This window comes from Mustela erminea, chromosome 4 (genome assembly GCF_009829155.1).
Source record: "Mustela erminea isolate mMusErm1 chromosome 4, mMusErm1.Pri, whole genome shotgun sequence".
Lineage (NCBI taxonomy): Eukaryota > Metazoa > Chordata > Mammalia > Carnivora > Mustelidae > Mustela > Mustela erminea.
In genome coordinates, this window is record NC_045617.1 from 151,001,819 (window position 1) to 151,018,393 (window position 16,575).

General features: G+C 57.0%; 1 protein-coding gene across 1 annotated transcript; it reads right to left on the bottom strand.

The window, feature by feature from the left end:
* Positions 1 to 5,162: 5,162 nt before the first annotated feature.
* TRIM15 (tripartite motif containing 15) lies at positions 5,163 to 15,231 on the bottom strand. Its single transcript, XM_032341303.1, is given in 9 exon segments — positions 5,163 to 5,645; positions 8,398 to 8,570; positions 9,357 to 9,389; positions 9,749 to 9,864; positions 11,444 to 11,466; positions 12,185 to 12,409; positions 13,527 to 13,622; positions 14,579 to 14,848; positions 14,850 to 15,231. Coding segments are annotated over 9 exon segments (1,047 nt in total). The 5' UTR covers positions 14,946 to 15,231; the 3' UTR covers positions 5,163 to 5,630.
* Positions 15,232 to 16,575: the final 1,344 nt, after the last annotated feature.

A 16,575-nucleotide genomic window follows, 5' to 3' on the forward strand; every position in this document is an offset into this window, starting at 1 on the left:
CTGAGCAGTGAACTCTTGGTCTCGGCTCAGGTGGTGACCCCGGAGTCGTGGGACCCATCCCTGCGGGGGCTCCGCGCTCAGCAGGCGTCTGCTTCTCCCTCTGCCCCTCCCCATGCTCATGCTCTCTCTCAAATAAAGTAACAAATCTTTAAAAATAAATAAATAAACTGAGCACAGCAAATACAAACATACCATATGTTGGAAAATAAGCATCATGGACCTCAAACACTATGGTTGCTTTTTGAAATATCTTTGTGCCGAGAGAGAAGGAAGCCGAGAGTCCGGGAGAGGGGACGCCGGGGGTGAATCTGCTGAGTGAGGGCTGTGTAGACCGAGGCAGTAGAAGGGGCGGCTGTGAGGCTGCGCACACGCGATATGCCATTAGGCCAACGGCCCCAGGTCTGGGGTTCAGGCGAGGGCAGCCACACGACAGCTGGGCCTGGTTGGGGAGTCAGGCTTGGGTCTCACTGGCGTTGCTTCTGAGAGGTCTGTCGGCAGCCGGATGGAGAGCTCTCCCGGGTGAAGGGCTGTCAGAGTCGGGGCCACGCCAGACACTTGGCAGTCAGAAGTACACAGGGGCCAGCTAAGGCCCTGGGGCAGGTGTGGAGATCGACACTAAGGGGCCGTGCTGACCCCTGGGCGCTCCGGCGTCTGTCCACGGCCGAGGAGGAGCTGGCAGAGACGCGAGCGGCAGCCAGTCGGGAAGAGGCCGGCGCGGCCCCGATGACCCTCAAGAGCTGGTGGGGGTGGGGGCTGCCCGAGCGGTCATGGAGCTGTGCTGACCTGGGACTCCCCACCTCACCCTTGCAGCCCAGGGGTGCTTCACCATCCCCGGGCGGTTTGCTGAACCCCGCACGCATCTTTGTAAGCAGTCCCTCCGCTAAGCTGGGCTCAGTCACCCCTGCTGGTAGAAAAACAGCTCTGGGCTGGGGGGCGGGGGGCGGAGAGAAGGAGAGGAAGGGGTGAGGCTCCCGCTGCAAGCTGGGGCGGGCCTGGGACCCTCGCGTTTCCAGGAATGGCCGCAGGAGGCCCTCAACACCTGGCTTGAGCTGTTGGCGTGAAATTCCAGGCCCTTGACTGTAGTACGGAGGGATAAGCTGGGGATGACTCAGGTAGTCTCCCAAGGGGTGTGACGGAGAAAAATCAGGGGCCCCCAGGGCTCAGATCCTGATCCCCGGGGTCCTGGGATGGAGCCCCACACCGGGCTCCCCGCTCAGCGGGGCACCTGCTTCTCCCTCTGACCCTTCTCCCCACTTGTGCTCACTCTCTGTCTCAAATAATTAAATAAAATCTTTTTTAAAAAGACTATGTTTACCCTTAAGTTCGGGGTTCTTTGTATAATCGTTGGATGAATTATATTTTGTTATTCAAATATGCTCTATCTTTATTAGAAGAATCTTATTTTGTGGCTCCATTATTCTAGATCCTAATCATTTTCTGTGTCTTTGAGTATCAGTGACTGAAAGAAATATCTTTTAAAATCTGCTGTTCTGTTCTTTTTGTAACTGATCATAAATTGTTAGATGTATGAGAGCTTAGAATTGTTATAGTTTCCAGATAAATTGTTCCTTTTACCAAAATGTACTATCCCTGTTTCTCCACCTAATAATACTAATAATACTTCTTGCATTGAAATAGGTCTTCTCTGACATTGATACAGTTACATCGACTTTCCCTTCACTATCACTGTCCAGTATGTTATTTTTAATAACATCAGGGTCATTGTTTTATCGCTTGTTTTGTAAACAGCATAGCTGGATTTTTTTTTTCCAGTCTAGAAACTGGTCTTTCAGCAAATAGGACTTACTCTGTTTACATTTATTGTGATTATTGAGAAACCAATAAAATTTTATGATCATATTTTATTATTTCTATTTGTCATTCTTTTCTGTGCTTTTTTTTTTTTTCTTTGTTGCATTTTCTTAATCCCTGTGTTTCTCTGCTCCTGGTTTTCCTTCTCTCCACCCATAAAGTCTTACATGCATGCTTGGATCAACAGGACGTAGAGTGTCGCAGTGTCCCTCTGTCCCCCTAGACGGTGCGGCCGAGGAACTCCTCCCGGTCCGGCTGACGGGCGATCCGTCTCATGGCCGCTGTCACTCGCCGGCCCGTGGTTGCTGAGGACGGTGGCTCTGGGATTCCTCCCTGGGTAGGGCCTGCTCTGGTCCTCTGAATTTTTCTTCGAGGTTTTCTTGCGTCTGGATCTGCAGTTTTTGTAGTGTCTGGATTCTAGTCTTTTGTCAGTTCTACGTATTGTCAGTGTCTTTCCCCAGTTGGTAACTTACCTCTTCACTCTGTTCTGGTGTCTTGGTAATCAGAAGTCCTTAACTTTAATGCTGGGGAACTTGTGGTGGGTGCTGTGTTTATTCCTCAACTTACCCACTGGTCTTACTGAAGCGGCCCTGCCTTACTGCATGGTCATGGGGTAACCCCCCACAGGACCTTCCATGTCCAGTGTTTCCCTCGTGTTCTGAGGTCCACCTTGTCCGAATCCGCCATGTGCCCGCTTTGTTTTCGTGTGCCTGCCTGTGGGCCCTGCTACTGTTGGTCTGTAGGATTTGATGTCTGCACCCCTGTTTGCCGCTGTTATCAGCAGCGGCCGGGAGCCTCCCACGGTGCCAGGCGATGTCTGCTTGTCCCCCTGTCGTGAGATAGCACAACATGCATCCGTGGGTCTTGGCCCTGGTTCCTGGCACAGAGGTCCCAAACCCTCGTACTGTCCTCCATGATAATGGTTCCAGGAGTGTCCCCCGTTCAGTGCGGTGCATATGGGCAGGCTCCTGGACAGGGGGCTGGTCGCCAGAGACCCAGCCACCGCAAGCCCAGCCATTTGGGAGAGGGGCAGGGAATGGAGCTAATGACGCACGTGCCCTCGTGAGGGCGCCCCCATGAGATCCCAATCACACGGAGTTGGGGGGCTTCCAGATGGCTGAGCACCCCCACACCCAGGGGCAACACCCCAACTCCAAGGGACAGAAGCCAATGCGCCTGGGACCCTCCTGTAGGATCCCTGGGTGCCTCTTCATCTGGCTGTCATCTGCACCCTTTATCAGTCCTTCAGTCAACCAGAGACTAGTCAGCGCGTCTCTGCCCACCGGAAGCGCTCCTGACAGGTCAGTGGAGCCCGGGGAGCCCCCACGGGAACCTTTGGTCCACCGTTGATCATCAGAAGCACAGAGGATGCTGTGGGCTGGCGACCGGCATCTGCGAGGCAGCGGGCACTCTCTCGGGACCGAGCCCTTCACCTGTGTGATCAGATGCTGTCTCCAGGGGGACAGGGTCAGAAGGGACATGAAGAACAGAACGTCCTCCTGGTGTCGCCGAGAACGGCTTGATGCAGGGAAAACTGTGCACCCGGTGACCAGAGGGAGGTGCCGCCCGCACACCGGACAGGAGGCTCGGCAGCAGCACACGGCAGGAGGAGCTGCGTGGCTCCCCACAGAGGTGGAAATCCGTGCTTCTCCTTACGTGGGTGGTGTCTCCTTCCCTCCGTACAACAATCCCAAGGTAGGTGCTGGTTCTCGGTTTTCAGACCGGACTAGACGGTTAGGGAGGTTCAGTAAGCCTCTGGAAGCTCACAGAACATGAGCCCGTGCTTTCCGCTGAGCACAAGGGGCTGGGGAGGCCACGCATGACCTTGGTGCCCAGCCCTGTGGGAAACAAGGTGACGCGTCCGCGGGTAGAAGCCCATACTTGGGGCCGGGAGTGGACGGCTCCGTGAGGACAGGTGTAAAGTCGCAAGGTCTGGAAGGTGGGAGGGATCCTCTGTGCCCTTGGGCCCTGGGCAGAGGGGAAGGTTTCCCAAGGCTGAGTCAGGCGCCCAGCAGGAGCCCTGGTTCCCTGGGGCATTCACCCGACTTCTCCAACACCCAGCACACCCTTCTCCCACACCCTTCTGCAGGGCTCTCGGGCCCCACCCAGCCAGTCTCTGGAGCCCTCTACAAAGAGAAGCCTGTAAGCCAATGATCCTGGTGGCAATGGCCTCATTGTCACCATGAAGATAATTAGCTCTGTGTCCTCTTTCAGAAGGGGGTGGGACAGGGAGACTGTACAAAGATAACATTCACTGCTGATAGCCACCTAGTCCCAAACTAAAGGTAGTATACACAGCGCTTCTGTTTAGGTTTTTTTTTTTTCACTCTTCTGTGGATTTGAATACTTTTTTTTTTTAACTTCCTATTGTGACCCTCCGGCAAGGAAGCTGCAGTGTTCTTTGAATGCAGTGCCCCCAGCACTGGACATGCAAGAAAGCCAGTCCTGACCAGAACCTGTCCGGCCCCCTCTCCTTGCTTCACCCGGGGGCTGTGTGTGAGCCCTGGGTCTCGGTCATCTCCGTCCCCGAGTGTGGCACTGGACTTAGCCCAGATTTCTCACCAGATCACGGGCTTTTCGGTTGTATGTGAAAGAATGGGTAAGTAGAGGTGACCCGGCTCCTAAATAGGGCTTTTTTTTTTTCCCTTTTCTGGAAGATGAATGGATAATGAAGAAGTGGTATATAAACACACACACACACACACACACAATGCAATATGACTCAACCATCAAAAAGAATGAAATCTTGCCCTTTGCAACGATGTGGATGGAACTAGAGGGTGTTATGCAAGTGAACTAAGTCCGAGAAAAACAATTATCATATGATCTCACTCATATGTGGAATTTCACAAACAAAACAGATGAACACAGAGGAAGGGAAGGAAAAATAAAGTAAGACAAAACTAGAGAGGGAGACAAACCCTAGGAGACTCTTAATCACCGGAAACAAGCTGAGGGCTGCTGGAGGGGGGGGGGGAAGCGGTCGCCGGGGGATGGGCACTAAGGAGGGCAGGTCAAGTGAAGGGCCCTCGGTGTTGTACGCGACTGGTGAGTCACTGACCTCTCCCTCTGAAACCAGCAATACATTATATTATCTTATGTTAATTAATTGAATTTAAGTTAAAAATAATAATAAATAGGTCCTCTTTGATGCACATTTCAAGGATCCAGAGCAGTTTGATTCCCGCTCTGCAGACCACGCACTGGGCCTCCTGCGAGTCTTGGGCACAGCCAAACAGCATCACCTGCGGAGCTAACACCACACTCTGCACCAAGCCCGTTGCACACTGTGACACTGTGATGTATAGGAACTATGCGTTTGACCAAAATATATTTCTCGTGTATTTTTGGTCTTTGTCCACAGTTCCGGCTCACGGCTTTTAAAACCTTGGAATTTCCCAAACCATCTCTTGTTACAATTTTCAGTCTCTTGTCCTCGGTTTCTGAAATCTCTTCCGATCCCTGAGGGCGATGGGTGTTTTGTTATTGAAAACAGGCTCCCTTTACCCCAAGTGGGTTTATGTTAACAAGGCAACTTCCATTCATGATTAGAAGGATGAAACTTTCAGTCCCACACCCTGATTTCTGGGGAGGGGAGAGGGGCTTGAAGTTGAATCCATCACCGATGACCACTGATTTAATCAGTTATCCTACGTAATGAAGCCTCCATGAAAACTCGAGAGGACGGCGTACAGAGGACTCCCAGCCAGCGACCAGGATGCCTCCCCCGCGCTGCCGTGCTGGTCTTCAAGCTTCACGAAGACAGAAGTCCCTTCGCTCACCACCTCCCTTATGTATCTCTTCATCTGGCTGTTGATTCAGATCCTTAATATCTGCAATAGGTCAATAATACAGTTAGTAAACAAGTTTCCTGAGTTCTGTGAGTCACTCCAGAATATTAGTGGAACCCAAGGAGAGGGACATGGGAACTTCTGATTTATAGCCAGCGGGTGAGGCATCTGACGTGGACGGCAGTCTGGGGGGCCTGAGCCCATAACCCGGGAAATCCGACGCCGTCCCTGTGTAGATGGTGCCAGAATGGAGTGGAATCTGCCGGACACCTAGATGGTGTCCACATCATTGGCCTCAGGGTCAGGAAAACCCATCTACCCCACATTGAGGTTGGGTTCCAGAACTGCATTACACCTATTAATCCATTTAAGCCACATATAATCCTATAGAGCAGGCATTTTGATTGCTTTTTCACAGAAGACTAAGACTCTGAGAAATTAAGTAACTTCGGTCTGGCAGAGCATAGGGTTTGACCCCATAACGACCAAGCCAAAGGGCTACGAGCTGTAGTAGGAACCGTCAGCCACAGTGATCCGCCACAGTGATCGGCCCCGTGGAGGTTATCAAGGGTCCCCAGACACACATGGGCAGTCTGGCAGTCTTGCAGTCTGGCACACAAGTCAGTACCAAACCTATCAAAAGCCCTTCTCAGGAGTCTGGGATTGAAGGTCCACAATCGGGTGTGCGGGGTGGGGGCAGTGATGTAGTTCCCTGCTTGGAGGGGTCTGGTTGCAGCCCTAGCATCACCTGGGCACTTTCAGAAAATCTCAAGTCCCTCCCTACACCTTTGTAGTCAGAACTTGATTTGAATAAAACTCTCACTCGGTGTTAAATGCTACGGTTTGTAAAGCACTGAGGTAGATGGTGGCTCAGCCAAGAGGGTCCTGGGCAGGTTAAAGAATCTGTATGTGATTGTGAAATAAGTCAACAGTGAACTGCGTCGTTATCAGGTAAAGTCATCAGAAAAGTCGGGATGCCTGGGGGCCTCAGGCAGTGAAACGTCTGCCTTCGGCTCAGGTCATGATCTCGGGGTCTTGGGATCGTGCCCCACATCAGGCTCCCCGCTCAATGGGGCAGAAGACAGTAACTACATGTTCTTTGCTGAAAGGAAGTATAATGAGACGTAGCTGACGTGTTCTGTAGAACACTCTGGCAATTAGAAGCCATAAACTAGATGTATGTATAGCAACATGCCTGGATCTTAAACCCGAGATCGTAGCTCAAAAAGAGGTAGAAACAGTCCTGTACTAGGTATCTGTTCAGAGCTCCCCCTGTAGCCGAGGACGTGTGAAAACATGAGAGTCGCCCCCGTGGGGGTGAGGAGAATGGGAAAGAGAACCCAGTAGAGAACACGAGGGGACCTGGCCTGGGCTGCTGCGGATTGCTCACCAGGACCCGTGGAATATGACTGAGACAGCTCTCTGCCCTGAAGTCCGAGGGAAAGGGGGGAACTGGCAGGAGTGGGAAATAAAGGGCACAAGTGAAGCCAGCAAGACGGCCCACAGACAGGAAGGCCACCCTGCGTGCAGAGCAAAGCAGGGAGCGGGAGACCCGGCTGGGGCTCGCAGGCTGCTGTAATCACGGTTCTTGGGCTGTGGACCGAGTCCTCCTACACACCCCACCTGGGTCGTCACAACCACTGCTCTGGTTCTCTGAGGCACCCCAAGTGCATGGCGGCCCCTCACATAAGCCAGCAGCCCAGTGCTCTGGCCGGAAGCGGACAGAGCTCAGCGCTCTCACAGTCCCAATGCTTACAGAAGCACCGAGCCCAGGGTTCACCCGCTGAGGCTACCCCGCCGGAGATAAAGGGTGGTTTACATCACAAACCCTGAGTTTCACATTGCTCTGTGGGATCACCAGTGGGTGATTTCCGCCCCCAAGCAGGTCCCCATCCTCCTACTCCTTAAGCTTTCAAATTCCATTTTCTTTCTTATGCAGAGTAGTTTAATTTTGGCCCGGAGCCTCCATCTGTGCCTATCCACACCCCTAAATTACCTGAGCCACTCACCTTAAATTTAGTCACACTTGGAAATACAGGGTAGGTGGCTCATTCGCTTTAAAAAAAAAAAAAAAAGGCTTGCTTGTCCAAAACACTAGGTCAGTGCGCTATCCGAGAGGTTGCTTAGACCTGAGCAGCATGTCATCTTAGGGAAGAGTGCCATCAGGGACAGGACTGCGGCCTGGTCGCAGAGATCCCACTGACCTGCGCAGATGAGACCCGTGCCGTGCAGAAGTGTGACGGTTCCTACACTTTATTAGACACCCTCTACCAGAAAGAAACGTGACCTAATGTCAGAAAGGAGGGGACGTGGGCGTCCCGGGGCTGGAGGAAGAGGCCCTGCGCCTGCAGCGTCTCCAAGCGCGCGGCGGAACAGGAACCCAGCAGTCAGCTATATCAACTAGAGCAAGCCCGGCTCAGCTTTGCTTTCCCCGCAGTGAATATTTCTGAAGCTCCGGCAGTTTGGGGCCTAGTGGTGTTTTGTTCTCTTTTTCAAAAGCGCGCGGGCTCCCCAGCTTTGCCCGTGTGCCCAGGCAGCCCCCTGGTCTCCGCGGCAGCGCCCCTTGGACGCCGCCCTCCGCCGCGCAGGCAGACAGGAGCCTGTTCCCCAGACGGCCGAAGCCGGGCAGTGAGCCGGCGAGCGGGCGACGAAGGCGGGGTGCCCTCTGCGGCGGGGCGCAGCCGGGCGGGGGCGCGCCGGGAGCCGCAGGTGCGAGGGGGCGGGTCTGCGCTCAGGCCCCGCCTCCTCGCCCGCCTCGCCCACCGCCTCCCCGGGGGCTCGGGGCGGCACCTACCTGCGGTGGCGCCCTGAGAAGCAGCCGGGGGGTGCCCAGCGCCGCCGGGACACCCTCGGAGCGCGGGGGCCCGTGCGGCAGGTCCTGCTTGTCCCGGATGAAGGTCGCCGGCTTCCTGCCCTCGGTGAGGGCCCGGCTCCGGCTGAGGGCGCGCGGGTCCGGCGGGGCGGGCCCTGCGGGAAGAGAGCCGGGCTCGGGGGACGCGCCCGGGGCGCACGCGGTGCGGGGATGCAGCGGTCTGTTCCCGGACGCAGGACCGCGGCCTCGCGCGGGGCGGGCCAGTGCGGCGTCCTGAGGGTTTGCGTCTCGGGGCGCGGCCGGGCCCGGCAGGCCAGGGGGCCGGGGACTCGGAGTCTGCCTTGGAACAAGATGCCCCGGTGGTCCTCCGGCACGTTAAGTCAAGTCAAGTAGTCAAGTAAAGCAGACGCTGTTTTTTAAAAACCATACATTTGGGGCGCCTGGGCGGCTCAGTGGGTTAAGCCGCTGCCTTCAGCTCGGGTCATGATCCCAGGGTCCTGGGCTCTCTACTCGGCGGGCAGCCTGCCCCCCTCCCCTCTCTCTGCCTGCCTCTCTGCCTGCTTGTGATCTCTGTCTGTCAGATAAATAAATAAAATCTTTAAAAAAATAAAAATAAAACCCATACATTTGTTCAAGTCGACAGAGTCTGGCGCAATGCTGGGCGGAACACACACGCGCAAGCAAGAGTTTCTTGAGTGTTTTTGAGGCAGTAACATCCGTACAAGGACAAGCACGAACCTGGCCGCCCATGGGGTCCGAACCAGTGCGTGCTCCATTTTAAGGAGAATGAACCAGAACCGGCAGGCACACTGGCTGGCCATGTCTCATAACCAGCACAAGCGAGAGCAGACCACCCAGTGGTCAGGCTCCAGATTTCGCAGGCGTAACTGCTCTGGACTGACTGGACGGAGAGAAGGAATCCCCAACCCCCAGCGGTTTACCTGAGTCTGTTTCCAGATGGTGCGCCAGGTTTTCTGAGAGAAACAGAAACAGAAAGCTGTGTGACTTGTGATTTCCAACAAGCATTCCCAAGAACAGAGCTGGGAACCGTGTGAGCCCAGGGACGGGGGATGGCCGTCTGCTCTGTGCCCTCTGCTGTGGTCTACTGAGACACAAGCTGCCGTCACCTGCCTGGACACTCGACCCAGTGCGGGTCCCTGGGGAGACAAGATGCTCTCGGGACCAGTCCCACTGAGCAGACCACCAAGGGAAGGCTTAAGGGAGGGAAGACACCGAGAGCCAGGCTTGGCAAGCAGGGGGAAGGTGGTGATGGGAGGAGGACACGGCTGTCCCACCAGCGGGGTATGGGGAAAGCTGCCGCCCTCCCCTTTACCTGAGAAGGTCCTCAGCATCTCTGGGAGGAAGAGTGTTTTCCGGTGGAGATCTCGGATCTTCTTGACAAGGTCTGGAGAAATTGTCTCTGGACTCACAAAAGTCCTTGTCTCATACCTACAGACAACCAGCCCTTAGGAATTGGAGGTAGGGGCGCCTGGAGGGTTCAGGGGGTTAAAGCTTCTGCCTCCGGCTCAGATCATGACCTCAGGGTCCTGGGATCGAGCCCCACATCCCTGCATAGGGCTCTCTGCTCAGCAGGGAGCCTGCTTCCTCCTCTCTCTCTGCCTGCCTCTCTGTCTACTTGTGATCTCTGGCAAATAAATAGAATCCTTTTAAAAATTAAAAAAAAGAATGAGAGGTAAGTCCTCTAAGAGAATGTTTGGGGTCTATGGAGGCTGGAAGGGACAGAGGTCATTACCCTGTTTGCCTCTAGAGGACAGTACAATGTCGGTGGAAAACTCTTCCTAATCTGATGCTGTTCATTACTAGGGGAAAGCGGGTGGGGAGGGGAGATGAGAGAAAACAGGTAACACCTCCGTCCTTGCCTGTCCCCGACAGCAGGACCACAAGCAGGCTCGGCGCCCTCATCAGACCAGCTAAAGGACTGCACAGCCCTTTAGCTCTATACCCAAAACACTCTTTGAAAGTTTGGGAGACACGGGATGCCTGGGTGGCTCAGTGGGTTAAGCGGCTGCCTTCAGCTCGGGTCATGATCCCAGGGTCCTGGGATCGTCCCACATCGGGCTCCTTGCTTGCTCAGTGGGAAACCTGCTTCTCCCTCTGCCTCTGCTGCCACTCTGCCTGCCTGTATTCACTCTCTCTCTCTCTAACAAATAAATAAATAAAATCTTTAAAAAAAAAAAAAAAAAGAAAGAAAAGAAAAAAAAAGAAAGTTTGGGAGACCCTTCCCAAGCCTCGGACCCCAGGTCCAGACCCTGTGGCTGAATAACAGGTGCCCCTCGCAGAGCACGGAGAAGGCACAAGTGCAAACAGCAGAGGACAGCACGGGGCCAGGGGCTGCCCTTTGTGGTGGGTCTGCAGACCCTGAAGAACATGGAGGAGCCAGGAAAGGACGGGAAGCACATGCCAGTCTCCCACGTCCGTGCCACCGCCGTTCAGAGACAGTCTCTCTCCTCGGAGTTACAGTTTACGTGCTCTTCAATGCTCACTCGAGTACCAGTAGTTTTGAGAACTAAACAGATGTTCCTACATGAGCCTAAAAACACGATTATGGCTTATAATTTCACCTCCGGGGGAAAGCCGTATGCCTGATACCAAACAACTAGTTTAAAAATGGACTCTTGGGGGCGCCTGGGTGGCTCAGTGGGTTAAAGCCTCTGCCTTCGGCTCAGGTCATGATCCCAGGGTCCTGGGATCGAGCCCCGCATCGGGCTCCCTGTTCAGCGGGACGCCTGCTTCCCCCTCTCTCTCTCTACCTGCTTCTCCGATCGCTGTCTGTCAGATAAATAAAATCTTTTTTAAAAATAAATAAATAAATAAATAAGAACGGACTCCTGGAGCACAGCCCTTTAGGTGGAGACTGTGTGTCGGTCTGTCTGTCAAAGCGAATTTGCATTTCTGTGGGGGGCAGGGTAGAGAGGGCCCCCCTCGGTCTGTGTCCAGGGAACAGAGGTGAGAGGAACAAAGTGAACAGCCGGGTGTCGAGGAGGCAGGACTGGGGAGAAGGCCCTACCTGCTCTGGTCGGCCTTGACATCCTACAAAAGAGAAGGAACATGCACTCAGCGTCCACACGTCCTTCCCACCGGAGACTCCACGCGGCCTGTCCTCCTTATCCTCCGGCCTCAGAGCTCTCTTCCCGAGCCCTGTGTCTGCTCCGTTCCCTACTTATCACACGGCTGTCACATCCCGCCTCCCGCCTCATCTGGGACCCTGCTCAGGTCATTAGAGCTGGCTTCTTTGACTTAGCCTTCCCTGGGGACCGTGTTCTGCCTCCAGGGCTTGAGGGCTGCTGGGGAACAGGGTCCAGGCTCCAGTTCCCCGCTGGACCCGATGTGAAACGGGATAAAAGAATGATAATCTGTGTGAGCCAGGGACCATGCTAAGCATTTCGTATGGACTGTTTCCTACCATCTTCGCAGGAGCTCTGTGAGGGAGGTGCTATTATTATCCCCACATTTAAGGGGGCTCATGAGGCTCGCCCCGGTCGCATGGCTGGAAGAGCCTGTCCTCAAACCCAAGGCCCCCCGACTGCAAGGTCCCTGATGCGACCACAGTGGGTGGACAAGTCATCCAGCCTCCCTGGGTCTGCAGTCTGTAAGCTCTCTGGACCGGTGCAACCCGAGACCTAGCAGTCCCTTCTAGTCGAACCAGCGGCCACTTGCCCTTCCCGCCTGTCCCAGCATCCCCGGCCCTCCGCCTGTGTCCCCTCCTGGTTGGCCCCTCTCCTAGCCCACGGGGTGGGCACGGCCTCACTTGCAGCAGGACGCTGGCTGGCTGCTGACTCTGCTCCTCCAGCTCCTGGGCTCCGAGCCTGGTGATCTCCTCGGAGAACTTGGAGTTGTACTGGTCCCTCTCCATGCAGGTCTGCAGCTCCAGCTCCCGCAACCTGGCCTGCAGGAGACTGTGCTGGTCTGCCAGCTCCCGCTGAAGTTTCCCAAACGCCGCGTCCACCTGCTGCTTCTTGCTTTCAATGTGAGTCTGCGAGGGGTAAACAGAGAAACAGGCCAGGAGGGAGATGGAGAGGCTGGTCTCTAGGAGGGTCACCTGTATGTCACGACTCAGAGGCACAGGGAGTCCCGAGCTCTCTCAGTACTGTGGCAGAACGGGTCTCAGAAGACTTGCCAGCGGTGAGGGCTGTGCCCCTGTCTTTCCGGAGAGTCTAAGAACAATGCCCCAGAATGCCCTCAACGCTGTGTTGAGCTTCTCAAGCACCCTTCCCCATCTGCCACACGGCTCTCACCTCACATGCCTTCCCTAGAGTCAGGAGGAGCCGGTGGGAGTCGTCCGTCCGAGAGCCACTGAAGGAACCAGTGTGGTTCGAGTGTGTGGCCTCGCTCTTGTCCCCTGACATCGCCCTCCGCACGGCATGCTTGGAAGGGAGCCGAGGAGAGCTGCGGGTCTCCCCCTGCCCCACAACTCTGTTCCCTTGGTCAGGGCACCGGAAATTCTCAGACTGCGGCTTTCCTCCTGGATGACTGTGTAGCTCAGAGAGGTGGCCCTACAGCTCACCCGACGTGCTCAGGCCAGCCCCGAGGTCAGCGACACTGACACCGCACACACCTACCCACCCCTTCCTAGCTGAAGGCAGCGCCTTAGGGCACACAGAACGGGATGGGAAGAGTGGCTCTGGGCCAAGACACCTGGCTTCTAGGGACACCTGCTGGCTTAGTCGCGGAAGCGTCTGACTCGATTTCAGCTCAGGCCGTGATCTCAGGGTCCTGAGAGCCCGCTCCGTGGGCGGGCTCTGAGCTCAGCCGGGAGTCCGCTGCAGTTTCTCTCCCGCTGCCCTTCCTGTTTCTCTCTCTCAAATAAGTAAGTGCTGAGAGAGAGAGATCCGGACTGTAGCCACGTCATCATGACCTGGGCTAGGCCCTGCGGGACGTCCCGCTCCCGGACCTGTTCTCTCTGTAAAGCGGCTGAGAAGATGGGTCCTGGGCCAGGTCTCAGACCATCTCCAGCCGTGAAGTTCTGGGATCCCACAGCCTTGACCCCGAATGCCCGCGCAGAGAGGCTAGGACGTGAATGAGGACAGCCCAAGAGTACCTGCCGGAGGCTTCCCCCAAGCCCCTGAAGACCAGGTGTCAGAAGCTCTTACCAGAAGCTTTTGGAGCTTCCTGTCTTCCCGCCGCCATGTGGCCTCCATCTCGCTCTTCTCCAGGCACGGAGCTCTCGACTGGCTCCGGAGATGGTCCTGCGGGAGAAGAACGGGCAGGGAGCGGCGGCTTCGTTCACAGAGAGCAACTGCTGAGTCCCTGGTGCGCCGCAGATGGGGAGAGAGACTCAAAGGTGAACAGGGCGGTCCTGGTCCTGCAGAGATCACCTGGAGATCACCGCCCGCCTGCAGTACAGGGAAGGCGGAGTCCCGGGTGGCAGCAGCAGGTGGGAACACGGCGGCGGGGCAAGGGGCAAGGGAGGCTGCAGAGACAGGAGGTGCTTACAGTGGGTCTAGAGACGGGCTGTGCGTGCCGCACGCGCCTGGACTGTCCCTCAGGTGGCCCTGGGGCCCAGTGACCATGCCCGAGCTTTCCTGGCGCCGGGGACCCACAGGAGGGTTTGGCGCAGGGGAACAACATGGTCTACTGCGTGTTTTGGCAGATTGGAGGATGCTTGGAGAAGGGACACAGGGAGAGCGTTCGAGGCGGAGCGAGTCTGGGCGCGGACGGCAGAGCCAGCATTTGGAGTGGTCGCGGGGGTAAGGCCGAGTCCAAGGCTCAAGAGCTGCTTCAGAGAAGATCACTTGTAGACAGACGCCGGATGGACAGAGCGAGCGGGGGGCCAGGTGGGCCGTGTCGTGCCCCCTCACAAGGAAGAGGGGCGCCTGCGGGCCGCCCGTGCTCTCCCCTCCCATCCCGCTCAGCCCAGCCGTCTCGGCCTTGGCAAGTCCCATACCCTGTGTGGGTCCTGGGAGGCCGAGGTCACCCGCCCACAGTGGGCAGAAGACCGTCCCACGCACTCGTTCACGGACGCAGCTCTCTGTGCCCGGTGGCCGCGGGGCCCCGTGAGGCTGAGGTCCCCCTGAGCCTGTGAACGGCCGCACGTCCACGGGGAACCACGGTCCTTCATCCAGATCCCTCCCCGTGCCCTGCACGGCGGGCGACAGGACGCTGTCCCAGCCCACACAGGCCCCCCAAAAGCCGTCCATCTTACCCGGTAGGGCTGAATGGTCCCGTCGAGGACGGCCACAGGGTGGGTGCGGTGGGAGGGACCCTGCCGACAGGCCACACAGAGCAACTCAGCATCGGTCTCGCAGAAGAAGTAAATCTTCTCACCGTGCTCCTCACAGCGCGTCTCCCCCAGAGGGCCCAGGGGCACCGGGACCATGAGAGGCTGGATGGGCTCCTTCTTGCAGGGTACACAAGGCAGCGCCGGGCAGGAGAGCTGGGCCCCCATCCGGGAAGGTGGGGGGAGGGGCAGCCTGGCAGAAGGTGCGTCCACGGGCGCGGGTTACTGCATCCCCCAGGGTTCCCTTGCGCGCTGGATGGGGGTGCTCCTCACGGGAAGGCCCAGAGGGCATCCCGCTGCCGCTGCCGTCCACAGCCTGTCCGCAGCCTGTCTGCAGAGGCCTCTGCCTCAGGCCACACAAATTCTGTCCCTGATATTTGTCACTCCTGCGTGAGTCACGGAGGGAACACAATAGGAGGCTGCAAGAAAGCAGGAGGGTTCGGCCTGGGAAGCCACCGGCCACCACCCATCAGCTGAGGGGGTTCAAACTCCAGGGCACTGGAAGTGACCCAGCATTTCCCAGCAGGGGCCTGGTCAGCCTGTCCTCCACTCCTGCCGAGTCCTTCTGTCCCTGGGGTGGGGAGCCCAGCATGTATGAGCTCACAGGGAGATGGGTTTCCTGGAACCCCACCCTTGACCGCTGTGGGGTGGAGAGTTCCAGGAGGAAACACAGGGAGGTGACATTGCTTCCTGTCCCCTGAGCAGGTGGGAGCCACCAGCTTCCACTCTCAGGTGTGCGCTCAGCGTCAAAGTCCAGACTGCGGAGGGAGGGGTTCTCCGGCCCCTCCTCTGCCTCCCTTCCCCGCTCACCTTACCCACCCAGGCAGGCCTCCTCACCTCTGCCGCCGCCAGCCGGGGAGCCAGTGTTCCCAGACCGTGCACTTCCGTTGTTAACAGCCCTTCGGGACAGGTGTGATCACCTTCAGTTGACAGCATGTGAACCGACTTCCCTGCGGTCATAGAGTTGGAGAGCTACGATGCGGGGGTCAGTCCGAGTCTCCTGGCTCAGGGCACGTGCCCCCAGCCCCTGTGCTGCCCCCACCTGACGGTCCAGGCCACGGTCCATCCACTCCTTGCATCTGTGCATGAAACCCAGGGGAACCCCATTCTGACGCTAGCCATCCGCCCTGCGCTGTTTCCCTTGCTCTGCCCCTGAGCTGCTGTGTGTACCCCATTTCCTTCCCAACCGCCCTGACCCTCCCCGGGGGGTGGGGCAGCCACCCGCCCCCGCCCTCCCAGAGCCGGCAGCTCCGCGCCGCCACGGAGCACGAGAATGCGGCGGGTCCCAGCGAGGATGCGCAGCTCGCCAAATGATACACCTGTTAGAAGGGACGGAAAATACCTCTTTCCTCATTCTTAGACTGGTTACACGTGGAAATGATTGTATTGGGGGCTAAATAAAATACTAAAATTAACTTCCCTTTTTAAAATACGGCCAGGTGGAAACTTGAATTGCACCGGTGGCTCCCGTGGTGTTTGTGTGGGGGCACAGCTCTGGGACGCTCAGATCTGAGCACAGATGGAGGCCCGCACCTCCCCACGCATACGCGGGGCCCCTGCGGTCGCAGTGCCAGGCTCACTCCAAAGCGGCGGGGGGCTCCAGGCGCCCCGCGGACAGACACCGGCGTGAGTGGTGGGTCCTGAACGAGTGCCGGTGGTTGCCAGTTTCCTTCCTGCTCCCCACTCAGGGCTGACTCTCGCCTCTGTGGAAGCCGCCGCAGGCTGGGGGCATGTCTCTGAGCGCAGCCAGCTTATCTGTGCCCTCCCACTCGCTGGGCCGGCCGATACCGTATCTCCCTGGGGGCAGCTGGTCCTACCGCAGGAGGCTGGTGTGGCCTCTCCTCCCGACCCGGTCTGCCTCCCACCCCAAACAAGGACTATCTCTGCCAGCTGTGGACGGCAAAGATACGGCCAGCGCGGGC